We start from the raw sequence: 23,745 nt of genomic DNA, 5'->3' as shown, positions 1-23,745 counted from the left end.
CTTCCTTATACCATCCACAAAAATCAATTCAAAATGAATCAAAGATCTAAATGTAAGATAAATCTGTAAAACTCCTAGGAAAAAAACTAAGTACAAGTCTTTATGACCTTAAATGAGGCAGTGGCTTCTTAGATATAATAGTGAAAATACAAGCAATCAAAGAAAAAATAAATTAATAAAAATTCATCAAAATTAAAAACTTTTGTGTTACAAATTGATACCATCCAGAAAGTGGAAAAACAACCCACAGAATGGGAGAAAATATTCCCATATATCTCATAAGGGACTTACATCCATAATATATAAAGAACTCTTACAATTCAATAATAAAAAGTAAAACAACTTAATTTAAAAATCAGAAAAGGATTTGAATAGATACTTCTCCAAAAATAAAAGCACAGGTGGCCAATAAGTATGTGAAAAGATGTTGAATGTCATTAGCCATCAGAGAAATGCAAGTCAAAAACCACAATGACAGGCCACTTCACACTCACTAGGAAGGCTATCATCAAAAAGATAATAACAAATATTGGCTAGGATGTAGAGAAATTAGAATTCACACGGTGCTGGTAGGGATGTAAAATGATGCAGCCTCTTTGGAGAACAGGTTTACAGTTCTCCAAAAGTTAAACATAGTTTCCATGTGGCACAGCAATTTCAGTCCTAGCTATACATCCAAGAGAATTGAAAACATATGTCCACATGACTTGTACACAGATATTCACAGAAGCAATTTTTATAACAGCCAACAAGTGGGAACAACCCAAAAGTCCATCAACTGTTGAACAGATAAACAAAATGTGGTACATTCATAAAATAATCAGCCATAAAAAGAAGATGAACCTTGAAAATATTTTGCTAGGTGAAAGAAGCCAAATACAAAAAGCCACATATTATATGATTACATTTATATGAAATGTCCAAAGCAGGGGAATCTTTAGAAGCAGAATGTACATTAGTAGTGGTCAGAGTGACTGCTAATGGGGATGGGGATTCCTTTGGGGTGATGAAAATGTTTTAAAATTAGAGTGTGTTAATGATTTCACCACCTTGTGAACATACATTTTGCACTGAATTTTACTCTTCAACAGTATGAATTTTATGATATGTGAATTGTATCAGTCTTTTTAGAAGTCTCATCTTACTATACACCCATTAGAATGACTAAAATTTTTAAAAGAAGAGAAGAGCTGACAGTACTTTGTACATACCAAGGGTGTGGAGCCTCTGGAATTCTCACACTTTGCTGGTGGGAATACAACATAGTGTTGCCATGGAAATCAGTTTAGCAGTTTCTTATAGTTAAACCTATACTTAATATGACTCAGTAAATACATGTCTAGGTACTTGTCCTAGAGAAATGAAAACATATGTTCTCACAAAAACTTGTCCATGTATCTTTATAGGAGTATTATTTTAAAATGCCAGAAACAACCGAAATGTCTTTCACTGGGTAAATGTATAAGCAAACTGTGGTAAACCTCTTCATTAGAATACTACTTAGAAATGAAAAGGAATGAACTATTGATGTACACAAGAGCACAGATGAATCTCAAATACATTATGCTAAGTGAAAGAAGCCAGACACAAAAAAATTATATACTGGTAATTCCACTTATACAGTTTACTTTTGGGCTTCCCTGGTGGCACAGTGGTTGAGAGTCCGCCTGCCGATGCAGGGGACACGGGTTTGTGCCCCGGTCTGGGAAGATCCCACATGCCGTGGAGTGGCTGGGCCCATGAGCCATGGCCGCTGGGCCTGCGCGTCCGGAGCCTGTGCTCCGCAGCGGGAGAGACCACAACAGTGAGAGGCCCACGAACAGCAAAAAAACAAAAAAACAAAAACACATACAACATATACAGTTTACTTTTGTTAAGGCAGAACTATAGGGAATGTATCAGTGATTGCCAGGGTTAGGAGTAAGGGGAAGTTTGGGTTGCAAAGAGAGAATATTTTTGAGTGATTAAATTGCTGTGAATCCTGATTGTAGTGATGATTACGTGAACCCATGTATTTGTCAAAATTTATAGAAATGTACAACACCCCGCAAAAAAGTCCCACCGAATTTCACTGTAAGTAAATATTTTATTAATGAAAACATATTCCAAAACTGAAAAAAATTTTATCTTCATACTCCTTATCAATATTGCAGCTTTGCTTTTTTTTTTACAGAAGTTTGACAAGCTGAACCTAAGATTTATATGGAAATGTAAGGAAGCCAGAATAAGCCAAAACATTTTGAATAAAGAAGAATCATTTTGAAAGACTCACACTTCATGATTTCAAAACTCAACTACAAAGCTACAGTAATTAAGACGAGTGGTACTGCATAGGAATAGGCATATACATCAGTGGAATAGAATGACAGGCTACAAATAAGCTTACACATCTGTGGTCAGTTGACTTTCAACAAAGGTGCCAGGACAGTTCACCTTTTTGATTTGTTGAAAAGAATTTGTTGAACAGAATTTGTTGAAAAGAATCACCTTTTCAACAAACAGTGCTAGGACAAGTGGATATCCACATGTAAAAGGATGAAGTTAGACTTTTTATTTATCCCAAAGTAATTAATTCCAAATGAATCTAGAACTAAGTGTAGGAGTGAAAATGATGAAACTTTTAGCAGAAAATTCATGAGTAAATATTGATGACCTTGGATTAGATAATGTTCCTAGATGTGACAGCAAAAGCACAAGCAACAGTAGAAAATAAAAGGTAAATAGGACTGCATCAGAATTAAAAACTTTTGTGCCACCCAGGAGACCATCAAGACAGTGTAATATCCAGAATAAGTAAAGAACTCTTATATCTCAATAATGAAAAGACAACCCAATTTTTAAATGGTCAAATGATTTAAAAAAGACATTTCTCCAAAGAATATATACATGTGGCCAATGTACACGTGAAAAGAGGCTCAACATCAGTCATCTGTGAAATGCATATCAAAACCACAGTGAACTATCCCTTCACACCCATTAGGATGGCTATAATAAAAGAGGCAGATCATAACCAGTCTTGATAAGGATGTGGAGAAATTAAAACCCTCTAACATTGCTGGTGAGAATGTAACATTGGGCAGCTGCTATGGGAAGCAGTTTGGCAGTTTCTGGAAATGTTAAACATAGAGTTACCATTAGGCAGAGGTGCCTAGAAAGCTCTTCCCCAGATCTCTGCTCAGCTTTGCGTAAGCTTCACGCCTATGAGGCCTTCCTTGAACACCCTATTTAATCCTGCCTGCCCCTCACTCTGAGCCTACCCCACCAGTTCCCCCTTACCCTGCTGCTTTCCATTTTCCATAGGCTTGCCGTATCATCTTCTAGCAGCCTGTATACTCTTTTATTATTTTATTGTTTTATCATCCATCTCACCCATCAGAATGCAAATTCCTCTGGGGTTGGGCTCTTTGTTTTTGTAACTAACCTATCCCAACTGCTTAGAGCAGTGCCTAGCATATGTAGGGTTCAATAAATATTTGCTGAAATAATAAATGAATTGAGCTTAGAGCAGAATGACTAAGCCCGTTGGGTCAGGAGTCCCCAAGACCACCCACACATTTGTAGATCCACTAGAAGGACTCAAGGGAGTCAGCGCGTAGTTGTACTCACAGCTAAGGTTTATTACAGCAGCATAGTAAGGATACACAGCTGGATCATCAGGGGCAGAGACACAGGCAGCATCCAGAAGAGTCCACACATGGACTTCCTTATGCTCTCTCTTCCCCTTGAGGGGAAGAACACACAAACATGCAGCAACCCCTAGGATGTTCCTGCCCAGGAAAGCCCTTTAGAGACTCAGCATCCAGGGTTTTTATTGGATGCTGGTCCTGTAGGCACTCTGCCTAGCATGTACCAAAATATCAGTCTCGTGGAAGGAAAGCAGATTTCCAGCATACACCTTGTTTGTGCAGTTTAGATACAGTGATCCACGCTTATCATTAGGAAAACTTTTATCTCAGTATAGAGGACAATTGATATTAGCAAGGTCCCCAGCCACACGGGCTTTCCTAAGATAGCAGTCTCAAGCCTGCTATGTTCACTCTTTTCTGGACACCAGTAGACATTAAAATATGATCCTTAAGAATAACGTGAAGTGAAAGAAAATGTTAGACTTGAGAATATGTTTCCTAACGTGGTTTCTCCTTTGTAAAACTAAATGCAGTCATCTGTAGGCAAAATATGGACTTTTGCTAGACCTCTGATTCTTTGATCTTTTAAATGTCATATCATTTAAGCTGAGTATAGAGGTTTAAATTCTTTTTTCTTCTATCCATTTATAGATCTTGGAATTTCTGGTCCCACGTCCAAAAAGTAAGTATTTTTGAAATTGTCTGGTTTTCTTATGAAAAGTGTATCTGTACTTATTTGAGACTATCAAACATTGCGCTCATTGGAGTAATTACTCATTCCCAGGCTAGGTAACTGCAAAATTGGTTTTTATTCATTCCCAGTTTTTGTTTTTGTTGTTATTCTATTGGAACCTCCAAACTACTGGCTCTGCAGTGAGAAGGAATAATCTATTTCAGCCTCCATATTGTCACTAAGTATATCTAGAAATATTTGGGAATTGTGGTTTGAATACTTTAGTATCTTTAAATTGTAGATTCATTGTAATATTACTAGCTAACATTGATTTTTAAAAAAGTCTCATGGGGGTCAGTTTTAAGGAAGAGTAGTAAAAATGACAAACAATGTACACTTTTATTTTTTTTGCGGTACACGGGCCTCTCACTGTTGTGGCCTCTCCCGCTGCTGAGCACAGGCTCCGGACGCGCAGGCTCAGCGGCCATGGCTCACGGGCCCAGCCGCTCCGCAGCATGTGGGATCTTCCTGGATCGGGGCACGAACCCGTGTCCCCTGCATCGGCAGGCAGACTCTCAACCACTGCACCACCAGGGAAGCCCCAATGTACACTTTTTTTTAGATGCATATTTCAACGTCTCTGAAATCGGGATGCATTTAACAGTAGATGTAATCTTACAATCACTTGAAGGCAGGTTGTAGTCATGACATAGTTATGTGAAACCTTCTTTTGAACCCTGTAAGATCCAGAAAGTGCCATTATGGATTCATCTTCAATTCAACAAAGGATATACAATATTTATGATATACTTATTTGGAATTTTTTATAACCAGTGATGAATTTCAGTTGAATTTTGTGGCACATTTTTCCATTAGAAGTGACAAGAAATTCTTGTTATCCCTGAGGTCTAACCTCTAACTGATTTTTTTGTCAAATGCTCTTAAGATCTCTTAGATGAGATATGGTAAGACTCCTCTATCTGTTTTAACCTGTTCTCTTTATTACCGCTTGACCCAAACAGACTGCTTCTGACCCCAGATAAAAGTATTTAGGGAGCCACACACCATTCTTTTCTGATTGTGTGTTTGTCTCTTTGTTTGTTTTGCATGCTTGATTTTAGGGGAGATCTTCAGTGGAATGCTGGAGAGAAGAAGTTGACTGGGGGAGCTAACTGGCAGCCAAAAGTAGCCCCTGCCACTTGGTCAGCAGGTGTCCCACCCAGTGCACCCTTGGTATGTAGTCCCCAGAGGCCAGGGCAGTGTGGGCACTTTGCCAGTTTCCAAGTGTATAGAACAGGGTCCATGTTGCTGAATTTTGCTACTGACATTGTACTTTTTCACCCACATTAGGAACAAGATGCCATATTTACCGAAATGTAAATTTCATTGACTTTAATAAATATTATGACCTATCTTTTTATTTTAATGATTTCAAAATAGTATTTATGCTTCTTCAGATATTAGTCCTTTATTTGTACAATTATGGAAATGATTCTTCAAAACATGTAATATCATTGATCGCTATCTGTGTTTTACCACATTTCTTGCCCAAATTTCCTGATGGCCATAAGAAGTAATGAAAACTTTTTTTCTTACCGGAAAGATTGGGCAGTTTTCTATCGTGTGAGTGAGCTTTCATTTTAAAACCCTGTGGATTCTTCTCACCATGTTTTCAATTTGAGACGACTTTCACCATCTTTTCTATAAAATTTAAATAGGTTTCATTTCTGTATATTAAATTTCTATCAGTATATTAATGCCAACATTCACTCTGTGGAAGACCATATCACTGGAAATGAAGACTTAATTATTACTTAGTGTGATTTGCCACCACAAAAAGTACGTTTCCAGGATAGCAAAATTTACTATTTTTCTATATATGCCCCATATTTAGCAGAACTAGGCTAGCTACTGCTTCCCCAGCTCACCCGTAGTTTTTCACCTTTGCTTACACCTTCACCTGTCTAATTCACCCATCTCTAAGGTTTTCTTGATGCCAACCTCTCCTTGTTGCTGAATTAATTCCTAACCATCAACCGCCAACCCCAGCCAAACAAGCATACATGGAGGTGAATTAATATAAATTAGAATATAAACATTTTAGATAGACTCCATTAAAAATGATGTGTTCCAGAAATTTTTTTAAATATCTGAGTTTTTGAATTTAGAACACATTTTCTTTTTTTTTTAACTTTTTATTTTATATTGGAGTACAGTTGATTAACAGTGTTGTGTTAATTTCAGGTGTACAGCAAAGTGATTCAGTTATACATATACATGCATCTATTCTTTTTCAAATTCTTTTCTTAAGTTGTTACATAATATTGAGCAGAGTTCCCTATGCTATACAGTAGGTCCTTGTTGGTTATCCATTTTAAATAGAGTAGTGTGTACAAGAACACATTTTCTTTTAAACAATTTTATAAATAGTAATGTTTTTACACATAGTTTCATAGCGAGTTTATAAATAAAAATAAGCTCAAATCAATCTGAAAAAGGACTTTTGAATCAAAATTTACCACTAAACAGTACTAATAGTATTAGTTGAACTACAGTTTATACCGTAGTTTCTATAGGAAAATACATTCTGTGCTCAGACTTGGTTCTCAAAACCCACTTCCTCTGGTCTCCCCACTCCACCCCCTGGTGCTTGTAAGAGAGCAGGAAATTCAAGGACTGATATTCTCTGCCTTTGGTGAGTTCAAAGTCTGAAAGAACTTAATTTTAAGAAGTGACTTCTAAAAGATAACAATGAGAAGATTGCCTATTATGTATGGGTATTTACCTCTTCAAATCTTTCTTTTCATTATTTAAAAACAGTGCTTAAGAGGGCCATTTTTGTATTTAGCTATAAATAGAGTTCCATTTTAATTTTTATAAAGGATACTTAGTAGAAAGCTACCAGTCTCTTAAACTGAGCTATGCCCAGGATAACCATATAATTTATTCCCCAAACTAGGGCTCTTTAAGGGTGGAAGGGAGCATAATTATTATCCTGGGACCCCAAGCATGTGCCTGGTACCTGGTGGCCCACATAGATGATCAGACCACAAGCAGGTAGCACTCTGGGCCTAGGCAGCTGCACTCCATTCTTTTTTTTTTTTTAATTGACATAAAGTTGATTTACACTGTTGTGTTAATTTCTACTGTACAGCAAAGTGATTCAGTTATACACATATATGTATATACATTTTTTCAGTTATACACATATATGTATATATATTTTTTCATATTCTTTTCCATTATGGTTTATTATGGGATAGTGAATATAGTTCCCTGTGCTGTACAGTAAGACCTTGTTGTTTATCCATTCTCTATATAATAGTTTGATTCTGCTAACCCCAAACTCCCAGTCCATCCCTCGGCTGTACTCTATTCTTAAATACAAAAACATTGCTGGGGGTAGAGGGAGAGAGATTCAATAAACGTAAATAACATCCCTAAAGAAAGAGAAAGCTTCTTTAGAACGGATCTTATAAATCTGTTAATATTGACAGAAAGCTCACAATTTATATTATCATCACCAAATTAAAAAAACTAATTTTTCTATTCTGTTCTATGCAAAATTAAAGAGACCTTATCTGCAGTCCTAAGAAGTTTATACTTAGTAGTGTTGCCCTTATCAGCAGGATAAAGCCGTTTAATGTTTTTTTAACAGGTTAGTTTCAAAACAGTCATGGAGGAAAGGGCGATGAGAATACTGGCATCTGGCAGATCAGCTGTAGGTTTAAAAATTTTAAAAAGGTTGGAGCCAGAGGTTAGGATGGAAAGTAAGACAAGAAAGAAAAGTCTCAGGTAGATTCCACACAACTGGGGGTAATTGTGAACAAACACACCAAGACACTGGTTGCCCAGGTTTGTATGTGGGGCAGTTTGCTAAGTAATGAGGCCATTACCCCAGAAGGGGAACAAAGGAGAAGTCCTTTAAAAACGGTATTGAATTGGAGATCTTCCTTGGTCATCACCTTCCCTGAGATGAAGATTTTAACCATACAAGGTTAGGAATTCATCAGGTACTTAATTAACAACTCTTTTGCTTCTTCAGGCCCACGAGGCTGCCAGTTATCTGATTGTCAGGCACCATCCCTGAGACTGAGATTAATGCTCTTATATTTTTAAACCCCAGAACTCCTTATTTTTGTTTATGAAGCAGAAAACTTTATGTTGTTCATAGTGAAACTCCAGAAAGTTAAAGACAGTAGGCTTTAGCATGAAGTGTCCGCAGGCAGCTGTGGAAAGAGAAATTAGAACAACAGAAATAATTTATTAGGAAGGCAGAGTTACATGTAGTCCTATTTCTTTTGTTTATTTTCTTTAACATTTTAGGTAATAATATGAAGGCTGTCCTATGCAGTTATTTTATCATTATTAACCCTCACTTAGTTGTATAAAAATTCACTGCCATTTACTGCAAAGCTCTTCTTCCTGAACAAAGCTGTAGCCTTGCTTTTACTTGCTGGTGCAGCTCTAAAGTTTTTCAGACCATAGAACCCAAGTTATATCTAAAAACCTTTAACAGGACTGGCATATCATCATGGCCATCAAGAGGGTTACTCATTCCTAGTTTTGAGCACAACAGACCTGTTAAGTTTCCATCAGACAAACTAGGAAGGCACTTGCAACTCGGAAATATGTGCATTTTGCAGGAGGCCACAGAATCCACAATTCTCCCCCTAAAAGCAACTAATCTTTATATGCCTATAGGTGAAAGATTTTGTTGAGTGTGGAAAAAGAAAACAACTTTTAAAACCTTAGGACAAATAACACTGAGGGAGTAAATTATTAAGAGTTAATCTACCATTTGAGCAAAATGACAAACAGACTCCCTTTAAATTTTTTGACTCATTTGTCTGATCAGGATCTGCAGGTTCATTTTATTTTGGTAGCTTTTTTCTTTCACAGTCTTAAGTCCTAATGATACAATTCTTGTAAATACAGTTATTATTGTATGGTACAATTCTGATAAAATATGCAATTCTGGGTCTAGTGAATAGCCTACCACCTAACCTGTTGAAATGATGAGTAGAGTGAATGTGAAGTATAATACTTCTTTTGTAGGGGAGGAAAAATAACTTTCCCTCTATCCTTCTGAATTCTTAGTAGAGACTCCTGTAATAAAAGACGTATGAACAAGAGAAAAACAGAAGTTTATTAACATGTATGCCTCATATATACAGGGAGACACCCAGAGAAAAAAATGAGTAACTCCCCAAGGTGGCCCAAGCCACCAGCTTAAATATACCATCTTCAGCTAAAGACAAAAGAAAGAATGATGTGGGGAGGTTACCAGGAAAAGCAGGGTCAACAAAGTTAAGATTTGTTATGTAGATTTAAGTCAGTGACTTCTCCATTGATAAGATTCTCTTGTGATTTAGTCATCCTTCTCTTCCCGGTACAGAGAAGGAGACACCCTTACAAGTGGAGATTTCCTTTATAAATCTAAATGTCCCTTACAAAAGTTTAATTTCTACCGTTTTCAGAGTTTCTCCTGCTGTTCTTCAAAATAATCAGCTCAAAATCATCCTTATGCCAAAGAAGCGTACAGTGGTGGGGTGGGTTTTTCTGCTACCCTTTGGATTTTCTTTCATTTAAAAATTTTTGAGATAAATTTATGTAACATTAAATTCACCATTTTCACAACTTTAAAGTGTATAATTCAGTGATTTTTAGTATATTTTTGAAGCTGTAAAACCATCACCATTCTCTAATTCCAGAATATCTCCATCACCCCAAAAAGGAACACAGTCTTTCCCAATTTTCCCCTTCCCTATACCATGACATCCAAATATTTACTCTGTTTCTATGGACTTGCCTATTCTGGATTTTTAATATAAACAGAATCATATACTTTGGAGCCTTTTGTGCCTGACTTTTTGGCTTCTTTCACTTATCATAATGTTTTCAAGGTTGATCCGTGTTGTTGCATGTATCAGTACTTCATTTTTGTATTGCTGACTATTCTGTTGTTTGGATATACCACGTTTTATTTATTCATTCATTAATGGACGGACATTTGTGGTGTTTCCACTTTTGGCTGTTATGAAAGATGATTCTGTTATTTGTATACAAGTTTGGTAAGAATATATATGTCCTCAGTTCTCTTGGGAATATACCTAGGAATGGAATTGCCAGGACTTGTGTGACTCTGTTGAGCTTTTTGAGGAACTGCCAAACTTTTTCACAGCAGCTGTATCATTGTTTCCACCAGCAATGCATAGGGTTTCAATTGTGGTTTTCATGTGCATTTCCTTAATGACTAATGATATTGAGAATCTTTTCATGTGCTATTGGCCATTTGTATATCCTTTTTCAGAGAAATGTTTGTTTATGTCCTTCGCCCATTTTATAATTGGGTTGTCTTTTTATTGTTGAGTTCTAAGAGATCCTTATTATTCTGGATACCAGATGCTTATCAGATACATAATTTGCAAATATCTTCTCCCATTCTGTGAGTTGTCTTTCTTGGTAGTATCTTTTAACGCACAAAGTGTTTGGTTCTGATAAGCTCCAATTTGTCTATTTTTATTGTTGTTGCTTTTGCTTTTTTTTTTTTTTTTTGTGGTATGCGGGCCTCTCACTGTTGTGACCTCTCCCGTTGTGGAGCACAGGCTCCGGACGCGCAGGCTCAGCGGCCATGGCTCACGGGCCTAGCCGCTCCGCGGCATGTAGCATCTTCCTGGACCAGGGCACAAACCCGTGTCCCCTGCATCGGCAGGCAGACTCTCAACCACTGCGCCACCAGGGAAGCCCTGTTGCTTTTGCTTTTGGTGTCATATTTAAGAAGCCATTACCTAATCCAAATCTTAAAGATTTACACCCAGATTTCCTTCTAAGAGTTGTATAGTTTTATCTGTTACATTAGGTTTTTGACCTATTTTAGGCTTATTTTCATATGTGGTCCAAATTCTTTATGTTGCATGTGGCAATCCAGTTAATCCCAGAACCATGCGTTGAAAAGACTGGTTTTTCTTCATTTATTGGTCTTGGCATTCTTCTCAAAAATCAATTGACCATAGATATATAGATTTATTTCCAGACTCTCTATTCTGTTGTATTGACCTATATGTCTGTTCTTATGCCAGTGCCACAGTGTTTTGATCAATGTAGCTTAGTGGTAAGTTTTGAAAACAGAAAGTGTGAGTCCTCCGAATTTGTTCTTGTTTTATGAGATTGTTTTGGCTATTCTGGGTCCCTTGCATATCCATATAAATTTTAGGTTCAGATTGTCCATTTTTCCAAAAGAAGCAGTTGAAATTTTTATAGGGTTTACTCTGAATCTATAAAGCAAATTGGGAAATATTGCCATCTTAACAATATTGTCTTCCAGTCCATGAACAGAGGACATCTTTCTATTTATCTGAGTCCTCTTTAATTTCTTTAATAATGTTTTATAGTTGTCAGTGTACAAGTCTTATACTCTCTGTTAAATTTATTTCTAAGTATGTTGTTTTTAATGCTGTTGTAAATTAATTTTTTTATAATTGCATTTTTTATTGTTCATTGCTAGTGTAAGGTGAATGTCACATTGATTTTTGTATATTTATTTTGTATCGTGTGACTTTGCTGAACTTGTTTATTAACTCTGATGGTTTTTTTGTGTGTGGATTCTTTAGGATTTTCTATATATAAGCTCATATCATCTACAAATAGAGATAGTTTTATTTCTTCCTTTCTTTCTGGATGCTATTTCTTTCTTTTTCTTACCTAATTGCCCTGACTAGACTTTCCAGTACATCTTTGTCTTGTTCTTAGGGAGAAAACTTTCAGTCATTCAACATTAAGTACGATGTTAGCCGTGAGTTATTTGCAGATGCCCTTTATCAGGTTAAGGAATTACCCTTCTGTTCTTAGTTTATTTAGTGTTGTTTTGTTCATGAAAGGATGTTGGATTTCGTCAAATGCTTTTTCTGCATCTACTGAGATGATCTTTTTTTCTTATATTCTATTAATATGACATATTACATTGATTGAGCCTACCTTGCATTCCTGGGATAAATCTCACTTGGTTTTGATGTGTAATTCTTTTAATATGCTGCTGGATGTGGTATGCTAGTATTTTGTTGAGAATTTTTGTATCAATGTTTGTAAAAGATTTGGTCTGTAGTTTTCTTTTCTTGTGATGTCCTTGTCTGGCTTTGGTATCACAGTAATACTGGAATCAAAGAATAATTAGAAAATGTTCCCCTTCTATTTTTTTTATTTTTTTTTTTGAGAGCTTAAGAAGGATTGAAATTAATTCTCCTTTATAAATGTAATAGAACTGACCTGTGAAGCCATCTGGTTTTGGGCTTTTCTGTGATAGAAGGTTTTTGATTACTGACTCAGTCTTTTTACTTGCTATACCACTATTTAGATTTTTCTGTTTCTTCTTGAGTCAGTTTTCGTAGTTTGTGTCTTTCGAGGAATTTGACCATTTCATCTAGATTATCTAATGTTTTAGCATGTAATTTCTGATAATATTTCCTCATAATTTTTTATTTCTGCAAGGTTGGTAGTAATATCTCCACTTCCTTTCCTGATATTGGTTATGTAAGTTTCTCTCTCTTTCTTGGTTTGTCTACCTGAAAGTTTGTTAATTTTATTGATCTCCTCAGACAGCCAACTTTTGGTTTCTTCTATTTCCTCTTTTGTTTTCCCATCTCTATTTCACTTTTCTCTGATCTAATCATTATTATTTCCTTTCTCTGCTCATTTTGGAATTGGTTCTTCTTTTTGCTAGTTCCTTCTGGTGGAAGTTTAGGTTATTGATTTGAGATCTTCTCCTCCTGCATATGGGCTATATGTTCTTGTTTCTTTGCATGCCTCATAATTTTCTGTTGAAACCTGGACACTTTGAATATTATAATATGGCAGCTTTGGAAATCATGTTCTACCCCCTCCCCAAGGTTTTTGTTGCTACCTTTTTTGTTGTTTTGCTACCTTGGTTGGGGGGGAGGGGGTTATTGTTTGTTTGTTTGTTTTGTCCTTTTAGCTAAGTGGTCAGCTAATGATTAGACAGATACTACTTAAACTCCTGGAACCAAAAATATCTCCCAGTCTTTGCAGAGGGGCTCTGAGTATGTATTAGGCATGACTTCAGACTCAACCAGGCAGTTTGCAACTCTGCCTTAGCGATCACGGCTGCTTTCTTAAAGCCTCAGAGTCAACCCAGAGGCATCTCACATCTATCCTGAGCATATGCACAGCCCTGGGCATGTGCCTGGCTATCTAAATTCCCAGGAGAAGGTCTGAGTTTTTCAAACCCTTTATCCTCAAAGCATCTCATTCTCCAACCTTTTCTTCTGAGCTTTTTGTTTAGTCTGCTGTTTTTGCTGACTGATATCCATTGCCTGATACAGCAACAACTGAAAAATTTGCCTTTAAGTATTTTCCACAAATGTCTTCAGGTAACAGCTTTAGCACTAGAAGGGTTCCCAGTTTGGCAAGATAAGGACAAGCCTTTTGAGCCAATGTTTCCAGGGAGCCACCTATACACGAGACAAGACAAGGCAAATAATTAAAATATATTCTGCTCCTCGTGGTACTATTACTGGGACTGTGTGCTGTTATTTTCAAAGCTACAGCTGAACTGGAGAACAGTGGCTGGAACTCTAGGGTAAGTTAAAATGCCCCAAAGCTCAATGTTCTTACCAAGATTCAGCTGATTTTTTTTTTTTTTTTGATTAAGTACTTTGTAGGCCGCTGCAAACTTTTAGTTAGGTTCCAGAGTTCCAAAAAAGTTGATTTTGACCATTTTTGCCTGTTTTTCCATTGCTTTTATGCTTAGGGGGACTCTTAGAGTTCCTTATTCCACCATTTTTGTTGATATTACTATAGTATTTTCTTTTTCAATTAGGATTTTGCTCTAACGGTTAACTTAAATTTAAGAGATTGCAGCAGGGTTAATTTTATACATAAGGGAAATATTAGGGGGTTTGGTGTGTGACTGAAGACTATCAAACCTGTACCTGAAATGGGATATATGTATGATATTATGTGCAGTCCTCTAAATGCTTCCTAAAACTTAGAATTAATTTTGGTCTTTGTGCAAATGTACAACAGTCAAAAGTCAGAGAGAAGCAAATATAACACAGAAAAGAATAATATAAAAATGGGGGGGGAATGGAAACCAAGCATTAAAAATGTAAATGAAAGCATTCTTTAAATTTCTAATTCAGTGCCTATTGGAGGATATAATGATAGGAAAAGACAAGCTTAGAAAAATTTGACTTGTTTACAGTGAGGGTGGTATAAGGAGATAGAGACAAAGCCCAGTGCTTGAGTGTAAGCTGAGCCCGAATAAGTGAACCCAAATAGCACCACAACAGTGAACATCAAGTTAGTAACCTTCTTCATATCATTGGTGTGGTGCTAGTGCCTTTTTTTTTTTTAATTTAAAACTGAAATTTGAGATTTCTTTACATCTTTACACATACTTAAGGGCATGCATTTTAAAATTGTATTTTGTCATTTTAAAACCAAATTATATTGGTTCTTTTTGTTTGTTGTTGTTTGTGTGTGTGTGTGTGTTGTTTCGTTTTCATAGCAAGGAGCTGTACCTCCAACCAGTTCAGTTCCTCCTGTTGCCGGGGCCCCATCTGTTGGACAGCCTGGAGCAGGATTTGCAATGGTGAGTGATGACCGATGCTAAAAATTGTAATGAATACTTCTACGGCCTTCACCAAATCCCAGATTAACTATAGAATATAATTCTCCCCAAAATGCAGTAAAGTAAAATGTAAAAAGTTAAGTCATCTGCTTTAGACATTAAGTAGTCTACAGAGGGCATGACTGAGTCACTTATAAGACACTTAAATTCTGCCATCAAAATAATTTTTATAGTACACTGTTATGTCATTTTTGAAGTACTATTTACCAAACATATTTTTAGCTCAATCATCAAAATCCACTTTTAATCACTATACTAGGACTTTTCACTTACCACGTTTATCACTAGCAAATTTTAGAGCCATTTTCCGTAAAGAAACAAGTTTTCATCTCTTCAAGAACTATGCTTCCAGAAGATGGATAAACGACAGCAAAGCCTGTGTGGGGTGAGGATGCTTTGTGGCCAGCCAGGCTCCTACTGCCCCTCAGTGATTCTCTGCCGTCTGGCAGCCTCACAGCACCCATCGTTCAAAATTACAGATTATACTTTCTCACAGACGTGGATTCCTCAGGGGATATGGGGATATATGTATACATATAGCTGATTCACTTTGTTATACAGCAGAAACTAACACAGCATTGTAAAGCAATTATACTCCAATAAAGATGTTTAAAAAAAAAAAAAGGAAAGAAAAATTTTCAGGAACATATTAAAGACGTAAAGGTCAGGGCATTGCCAGAGTAGATTCCACTCATGCTATGAACTGCTCTGCTTTTCAGCCTCCTGCTGGGACAGGCATGCCCGTGCTGCCGCAGCAGCCTGTCATGTTTGCACAGCCCATGAGGAGGCCACCCTTTGGAGCCGCAGCTGTACCTGGCACACAGGTCAGTTTTTAAATGTCCCACAAAAGAATGACATTACTTTATAAATGTAAAACTGTCATGTGACAAACTGTTTAAAAATGTTTTTACCTGATACAGTCTTCATACCTGTTGCTTCAGAAGTAAAGGGAACATGGAAGAGAGATGAGCAATAGTGTGACATTTGGAGGAAAATGATGGAAATAACTGTCCTAAAGTCCCTCCGTTCCTCTCCTACTTAATTCAGGGTGGTTCCTGAGAACTACCAGGTGTTTAAAGTATCCAGGCATTTAGTCCAGAAAAAATGAGCAGCTCTGATCCATACTCTTATTATGCGTTCCCAAAGTTAGCCAAACGGAAAGTTAGCGACACAGTCCTCCAGATTGCCAAGTTTGCCCAAGGCTAGTAACACAAACTGCAGTGAGCCTGCCAAACTGCAAAGCCTGAGGGAGCAGTTCCCACAAGGCTGCCCTCGCATCAGACCCTTCAGGTCCCAAGGGCCACCCTCACTTCCAGCCAGCTGCCTACAGATTTGAGGGTTCCCAGGACCATCCTCAGATTAGACAGTTTTCTAGAATGACTCCTAGAACTCAGGGGAGCACTAACTTTATGATGACACTTTTAGTGTAGTAAAAAGATGCAAATCAGATCCAGCCAAAAGAAGAGATGCGTAGGGCAAAGTCTGGGAGGGGCCCACACATGAGGCTTCTTTGTCCTCAGGGATGCATTACCCACCTGGCATCAACGTGTGAGGGTATGCAAGCCGTACTGCCAACCCAGGAAGCTTACCTGAGCTTCAGCGTGCAGAGTTTTTATTGAGGTTTCATTCGATAGGAGTGACTGATTGAGTTCAACCACATGGGAAATAATTCAGTCTCCAGCCCTCCTCCCTCCCTGAAGGTCAGGCTCATATCCTGTGGCCCAAAGACTTAACTCTGGAATCACATGGCTGGTCTTTCTGGCGTGGCTAGCCCTCCACCCTGAGTCATCTTGTTGGCATAAATTATCAGGTGTGGTTCCAGACACCCACCCTGAATAATAAAGACATTCGTATCACTCAGGACGTTGCCAAGGGTTGAGAGGTTACCTACCAGGGTCCAGGACAAAGGGCAAACCTCTCTTTAGATGAGGCCAAATTTCTTCCTGCCCAATGTGCTACCTCCATTTGTGAAGATGCTAAAATATATGCACTTGGTTGAACTGTTTTGCTGCTAATAGTGATGTGCATACTGATGAATCACCCTTTCTTTATTACTCTTATAAATTGCCTGGCCAGAGTGAAGGTGTGTGTAGAACCAAAGAAGTCACTGTGAGAAATTGATTTAGATGGAGACAGAACATTGTAACTACTAGCACCATGCTAGTCCTATTCACATAGCTCAAATATATTTTAAGGATATCAGTAAATAGTTTCACTTCTATAATGTTTTTAATTTACCACATGGGTATTTTTATTGTTTCAGCCAAGGAGTCCTACTGTGAACTTTCTGAGTGTACTTTAATCCCCTTTGCTTCCTTGAATCATTTCTAAATTCATTTTCTACTTATTCCCAAAATTTGCTTTCTTCAGCTTCTTTACTTTAACCCTCAAAAGCCATAATGACCAGGAGAGAGAATGGTGGGTGTCCAGAGAGATGAATTTACAATGTAAGAGACTCTAGCCTTCAAGGCCATAGCCAAAGCACTGGCTTCATGAGAAATCTTCTGTTCTGCTCTCATACTAATGAACGCTGCCTAAAGTTGTTTGGGGGGAGTGGGGTGGTAGTGAGGAAGCTTTTAGGTGTAATAGTTGGTTTTAAATTTAATCTGGATATATTTAAATTCTAAGAAGGATCTCATTTATTGTGAATGTCTCCTTGATGGTTAAATATATCCATGACTATCTACCACCTTTTTGAAAAAAAGGAAAGATGTTCCTATTTTTATGAGATTTTTAAAAGTCATTGTATTTGGTGTGCTGAAAGCTTTAGAAATAAATTAATATAATTTTATGATTTAAGGTAGTTTTTCTGTGTGATACCAGTGTTACAGAGCATCAATTTGCTTACTTAATTCAAAGAATGAAAATGAAAAATAGATGATATGATGAAAACAGTGTTTTCAATCATTTAATTGAATTTATGGTAATTTAGGAAATGGTATGCCATACTTACACAATTTTTAGATTGTATTTCCTATATCAGAGAAGAAGCATAGCTGATTATATACTAGATAAGAAAATAAACATGAGTTGGTAGCTTTAGAAAACAAAACAGTTTTTCATTACTGATATGTGGACTATTCCACTATTGCTCAGTTGGTTAGTATCACGATGTTGTCATATCACCTAATTATTAATTATAGACCAGTCCTTGAGTTTCTTATCTTCCAGACAACTTTGACCCTTACCCCGGTCTTTCTATGAAATACGATCCCAGTTTTAAAAATGGAAATTTGACTGATAGATACTACAGTCAGTCAGTAGTTCATGGACATAGGAACAAATCTGAAACTTCTTACTTCTGGAGCTTTGTTTATGGAACCAATGAAAACATACATCCGTGCCCTACAATCCCAGGTCTCTGAGGTTTCCATCATATTATAAGCATAGGAAATTAATAAGACTCGAAGGATACAGGTCAGTTATTGCTCTGTGTAAATTCCTTGACCTTTTTCAAGGCCTTGGACCTTAACATTCCTGCAAAAGCCTGTTCCTAGAACTTATGTCTGTCACACAATGAAATAATTTAGGTATTCACTAAACAGAAACAAGGTAAGAAAATTTTTTATTGCTTTTGCTGCAGGTTTAGTATGATTCTTCTCTACAGTCTGTAATAATTAGTCCTCTCTACAAGCTTGGATAGGCAAGATTGGAATTAGCGACATTCATAACTAGGAGACTGTTTGCTCATCTGAAACTAACAGTGCCCCAAAACTTGACAGGTTTTCACTTAAAATACTTTACATGAAATCCTCGTATATTTAGCTGATACTTTTAAATAATTTCTTAAGGAACTTTCTGCAAGCTGTTTTCTTCCCATTTTTCCTTCAAACTCACTGTCACTCTAAGAGAAGTCATTTATATTCCTTTATTAGTTTAGTGGTACTAATAACTCAAAGTAAAATGCTTTGAATAGAGAAATTGTTTGGGTTTTTGTTTTTTTTTTTTTACTGTATATTCATAATAGCTTTAATGTGACTAGTTTTTCACATCTTCCCTAACTAATATCCATATTGTTCTACCAGAGTCCTCAAATTTTACTTTGGCTAAATTTGATGTCAGAGAATTTCAAGAAAGCCAGTATCCTTTGCAGTGTGTTTTATAAATCCAAAATCTAAAACAACACTGTGACTAAGTAGAACAAAGTAGGTTTTGTAAACTTTTAGCCATCTAATCTTCTGCATGGTTGTTTTCTGTGGTATGTGCTCGGCCTAATGCTTATCTATCTCTCTGTTTGCTTTCTGTTTCCACTGTCTTGGGCTGGCTTTTCCCCCTTAGCTTTCTCCAAGCCCTACACCTGCCACTCAGAGTCCCAAGAAACCTCCAGCAAAGGACCCATTAGCGGATCTTAACATCAAGGATTTCTTGTAAACAATTTAAGGTATCTAATATTGAGCTTTTCCTGTGGGCTTGTAATAATGACCTATGCTATGCTTAGCTATTTTATTAGGTATAATATTTGTACTTCTGTGTTTTTAATACATGTATATAATAATAATAATTTGAATGTTTATGCTTTTTAAATCAATATTGAAAGCTATCTTTATCAATGATTTTTTTAATCTTAATTTATAAAACTAAGAGGGAGAGAAACCTCCAAATTGTCCTTACACTGGAAAGCACAAAGATTATACTGATAAAGCACAAAGTTGCCCAAGCTACTACATAAATTAGAAAATTACCACTTCATTCCATGATGACTGGAATTTATGGAAAGGTAACATTTATAATACTTCATTTAGAAATTGTCTAAGAATATATTTGGCTACAATAATTGTAATTTTATTTTGCTTATTCTTCTTTATTCTCATCAAATAAAGCTTAGATTATTATTTTGTATTTCTGCATTCAAGCAAAATTTTAAATTTCTAACATTCTAGTTTTAAATTTCTAATGTAGTTTATGAAATTACATTATGACTAATAGTGGACTTACAGAAGAAAACTGATGAAGGAAAAGGGTTTACTACTAACCCCAGCACCAAACACAGTGGGTAGGTTCTCAAGAAATACTTGCTGAATGTGAATGAACAGTATTAATGATGCTTTTCATTTACATGGTATTTTTCGTACTTGCCAGTCATTAACTCTTTGACCATCTCTGTAGAAGATCAGACCCTGCGAGATAAACTAGTCAGATACTTTTGCCTCCATTTCACAGCTAAAGAAACTGTTCCTTGGCATTAAGTGATTTACCCAAGGCCACACTGGCAGAGCAGTAAGAGTGTCGAAGCTTTTGGACCCCCATCCAGTGTTATTTTTATCCTATATCTACTACCTATATTTTTTTTAACTTTCTCAAATGCCTACTAAGATTTTTGTGGATTCCTGCCTTATGAGTTTTTTCTTCATACAAAATTAATAAACAGTTTATCATTTTAAGGCCTTGGCATCTCAGCCAAGTAATTCTCCTTGTGCCCAACTTTTCTGTCCCACTTTGGTTTGGATTGGGCTGAGGTAGGCATCATGTAGGCTTACGTAAGACAATGATCACTTATTTCTTAGCAGCTGAAGTTTCAGGAATGACCAAGGACACTGCAGGGGGCAGCCTTTTATCCGTCTTCTATCCAGTAATATTGCTGTCAGTCTGTGCAGGAACTCCAATAAGGACCTGAAACAGAGATGCTTTAGACAGCCCCTGCCCTCAGAGATTCACAGTCAAAAGAGGAACAGATACAGACTATGTTTTGAAGAAGAGTTACCCCCATGGCTAAGCCTGAAGACCCCAGGAAAGTTTTCCTGGCAGAGATGTTGAAGCGTGGGAGATAGCCAGGGTGACTAGTGGGGGGTGGCATAAGCGAAAGTTTTGAATCGCCAGGGATATCTCCCCTCTATTCTGTTCTGTCACTTGTGCAACTGTTTAGTGGCTCCTTGAAAACCATAACTGATAAAGGACCAAAAAAAAAAGGGAGTCCCTGCCCTTCCCCCTTTTTTTCACTGCCCTTTTTTTAAGGTTAGCTGTTCTTAATTGGTACTGAATGTCTTGCTAAGGTTTCTAAGTATCCAAATTTCAAAATCTTGCTGATAGAATTTTCTTATCTAAAAATGAAGCTATACATTGAAAGTTTTTTTTTCCCCTGGATGAAATTTTAAGCTTGTTTTAAAGAATTGTGAAAAGTATATAAATGTGACTTTGGTAATACGAAAACCTTTGATGTGAAGATTTTCATTGTAACGGCGAAGTAAAATTGCAAGGAAGGTAAAATCTTTGAGGAGTACGTAGTATTGTTTTCTAATTCGAGTGCTTTTTATCTTTACAGCTGCAATTTTTGTGACTGAATAGGAAAAAAAAATAATGAGTTTGGACACTTCAAATAAGACTGATGCTCAGAGTTTCAAAGGGAGCCACCAGTACCAATCCCAATGCTTATACATAACTTCTCTTCCAAAATGTGTAGCACAGCTGTGAAAGTGAACATTAGGAATGTGTACTACCTTAGCTGTTATCCCTACTCTCAAAATTGTAGTGTATATGGGTTCTTTGTGTGTTGTACGATGTAAACAATGAATGGATGTTTCTAATGCCTTTAGTGCTTCTCTGGACCTCACCCATGGATGGATGATGCAGCTGTTGTGTGGTGAGCCATTTGGAAAGACGTGTCTGTGTTTTTGAAGGTTTCAATGTATATATAACTTTTGGACAAATCTAAACTCTCCCCATAAATTCTCTTTTCTTCTGTATGTACGTTACAAACATAGTGTGATGATATCAGATAGTAAGGAAAACACTCTTAAATATACAGAACTTTTTTCGGTGTGGAGTACACTTTTCCAATCACAGGAACTTCAGCTGTTGTGGGAAATGTTTATTTTTGTGGCACTGTATATGTTAAGAACTTTTATTTTAAAAAAATGTAAAGGTTAATGTCCATAACAAATATTTCTCCTCGAAGCTACCTTATCAAGAATGAAATTCATATGGGAAGAATTCCATATTCAATCACTGCTATATTAAAATATATATTTTAATTATATTTGACAGGTTTTGCATCTAAATTGACCTATTTGTTCATTTTTGATTCAATGCACTGAAAAGTGAAGGGTCCATTTCCATCATGTCTGTGAAAATGCAATTAGAAATGTGCTATTCAAGTGATTATAAAGGCACTCCAAGGTATAACTGTAATTTAAAGATTACTGCAAATATTTTTATTTTCTTGTGGGTTTTATGTACATCTGTTAATTTAGTATTTCTTTATGTGTTCTGTAGCGTAGTATTCTTCCATCCCTCAATTGAGCTCAAAGTAGGTTTTGTTGTACCATTGTGATTAGAATTTAAACTAAATCAGAGAATTGTATCCTTTACTGTACATATTGTATTCTTTAATTTTTAAGTTGTTGTCATATTGTCTGTGCTGATGGCTTGGCTTAAGATTTCGATGCATAAATGAGGTCACTGTTGATCAGTGTTGCTAGTGGCTTGGCAGTTTTTCGTTAAAGCATATTGGGTTGGAAAGGTGTTTGCCTTTTTTTCAAATTATTCAGTAGATGTATGGTACCATTTAAAAGTGGTTGTATCTGAATTTACTGTGGGGATAACATACACTGTAATGGGGAAAAATTACCTAAAACCAATTTCAAAACGGCTTTTCTTTGTATTTCAGTTTAAAAACCCAGTGCATGTATGCCCTCTGAGATGCAATAAACACCTTGAACAAAGAAAATGCAAACATAATCTTTCTCTCTTTGATTATTTCTTAGGGGGAAAAGTCTGTTTCAGATGACGCACTTATCATATACAAAATATTGCAAATGCTAAAACATTTAGGATGAGAAATGCGGTCTGTGCCAACATAGTTTTGATTATTTTCCAATAAAGTAAAGACAAGGATAAAAAGAACAATTTTAATCAGCTGTCATTAAACTTGGGACTCCGTGGCTACTGCCAAATACACTGAAATTCCATATTCCAAAAAAGAAAAGGATGAACTTTCTTTTAAAATATGCAGTTAAATTCTTATAATAGTTTTGCATGAATTCTCTGTGGAAGTTGAAGAATTGTATGATTTTAAGTAATAGTTTACAGTACTCACACACTTGCATGCACAGATACTCAGACACAAAGTCTAGATTAGCCAATTTTAGTAAAATTGGATGACTTGATGCCTGTAACTAGATTGTTACAGTGTCTCAAAAAGTAGTCCAGTCTCAAATAGAAGTATTCCTCAAATAGAAGCACATTTCTATTTCTAAAATTGTCTTTCCCTTAGTTACCTAGGATTTGTATCCTGAGAACTAACTTTCAGAAGCTAGTATCTGATTATGTAATGTGATTTTTATAGATTACATTTTGATCATATGTTACTTTGCAGGCATATTGTAATAAAAATGTGTTTCAGATTGTAAATAATTTTAAGCTTAATATTGCATTTTTAATATGCTTTTTTCCCTTCATTGAATGACCCATGTGGTATAAATTCTTAATAGGTGAAGCTACAACAGCAGTATTTTTAAATTGGATGCTGGAACCTTGCTGTGGTGAGATTCTTGATGTCCTTGGGTGGGGAATTGTCTTACAGATGAGATGCCCGATCAGGTCCTCTGCTCAAACGATTTATCTCTCTGGAGAACTTTCAACACAGATGCATTTTACCCGCGGTGTTCTTCCTCGTGGTGCGCACGCCTTTACTGCCTCTCCTGGGCTCTGCGTGCATACACACGCGAGCACACCCTTCAGGGTGTGACCACACCACTGCTCACACAAGTGGGCACTTTGCTGGCCAACACAGGGCCCTCTGCCTTAATTCCCTCCCCCAACCCCACGAGTACAGCTAAATCCTACTCGTCCATCATGGCTCC

The 23,745-nt window shown here is 36.6% G+C and overlaps 1 protein-coding gene across 7 annotated transcripts in view; it reads left to right on the top strand.

The window, feature by feature from the left end:
- SNAP91 (synaptosome associated protein 91) overlaps positions 1-22,610 on the top strand; it is a 157,059-nt gene extending 134,449 nt beyond the window's left edge. For 4 of the 7 annotated variants that reach the window (XM_029224261.1, XM_029224255.1, XM_029224254.1 and 1 more), the window contains 6 exons: positions 4,278-4,308; positions 5,421-5,532; positions 14,825-14,908; positions 15,667-15,771; positions 19,226-19,328; positions 21,207-22,609. In XM_029224261.1, coding sequence (XP_029080094.1) covers positions 4,278-4,308; positions 5,421-5,532; positions 14,825-14,908; positions 15,667-15,771; positions 19,226-19,318 — 425 coding nt within the window. In that variant the 3' untranslated portion in view covers positions 19,319-19,328; positions 21,207-22,609. Of the gene's footprint in view, positions 1-4,277; positions 4,309-5,420; positions 5,533-14,824; positions 14,909-15,666; positions 15,772-19,225; positions 19,329-21,206 lie in introns of all 7 variants that reach the window. The other 3 variants (XM_029224259.1, XM_029224258.1, XM_029224256.1) reach the window with 2 other exon arrangements.
- The last annotated feature ends 1,135 nt before the right edge of the window (positions 22,611-23,745 follow it).

The sequence above is a fragment of the Monodon monoceros genome, unplaced genomic scaffold (genome assembly GCF_005190385.1).
Source record: "Monodon monoceros isolate NGI ecotype Baffin Bay Population unplaced genomic scaffold, NGI_Narwhal_1 Super_Scaffold_15, whole genome shotgun sequence".
Taxonomy (NCBI): domain Eukaryota; kingdom Metazoa; phylum Chordata; class Mammalia; order Artiodactyla; family Monodontidae; genus Monodon; species Monodon monoceros.
This window is presented reverse-complemented; position numbering and strand designations above follow the sequence as displayed.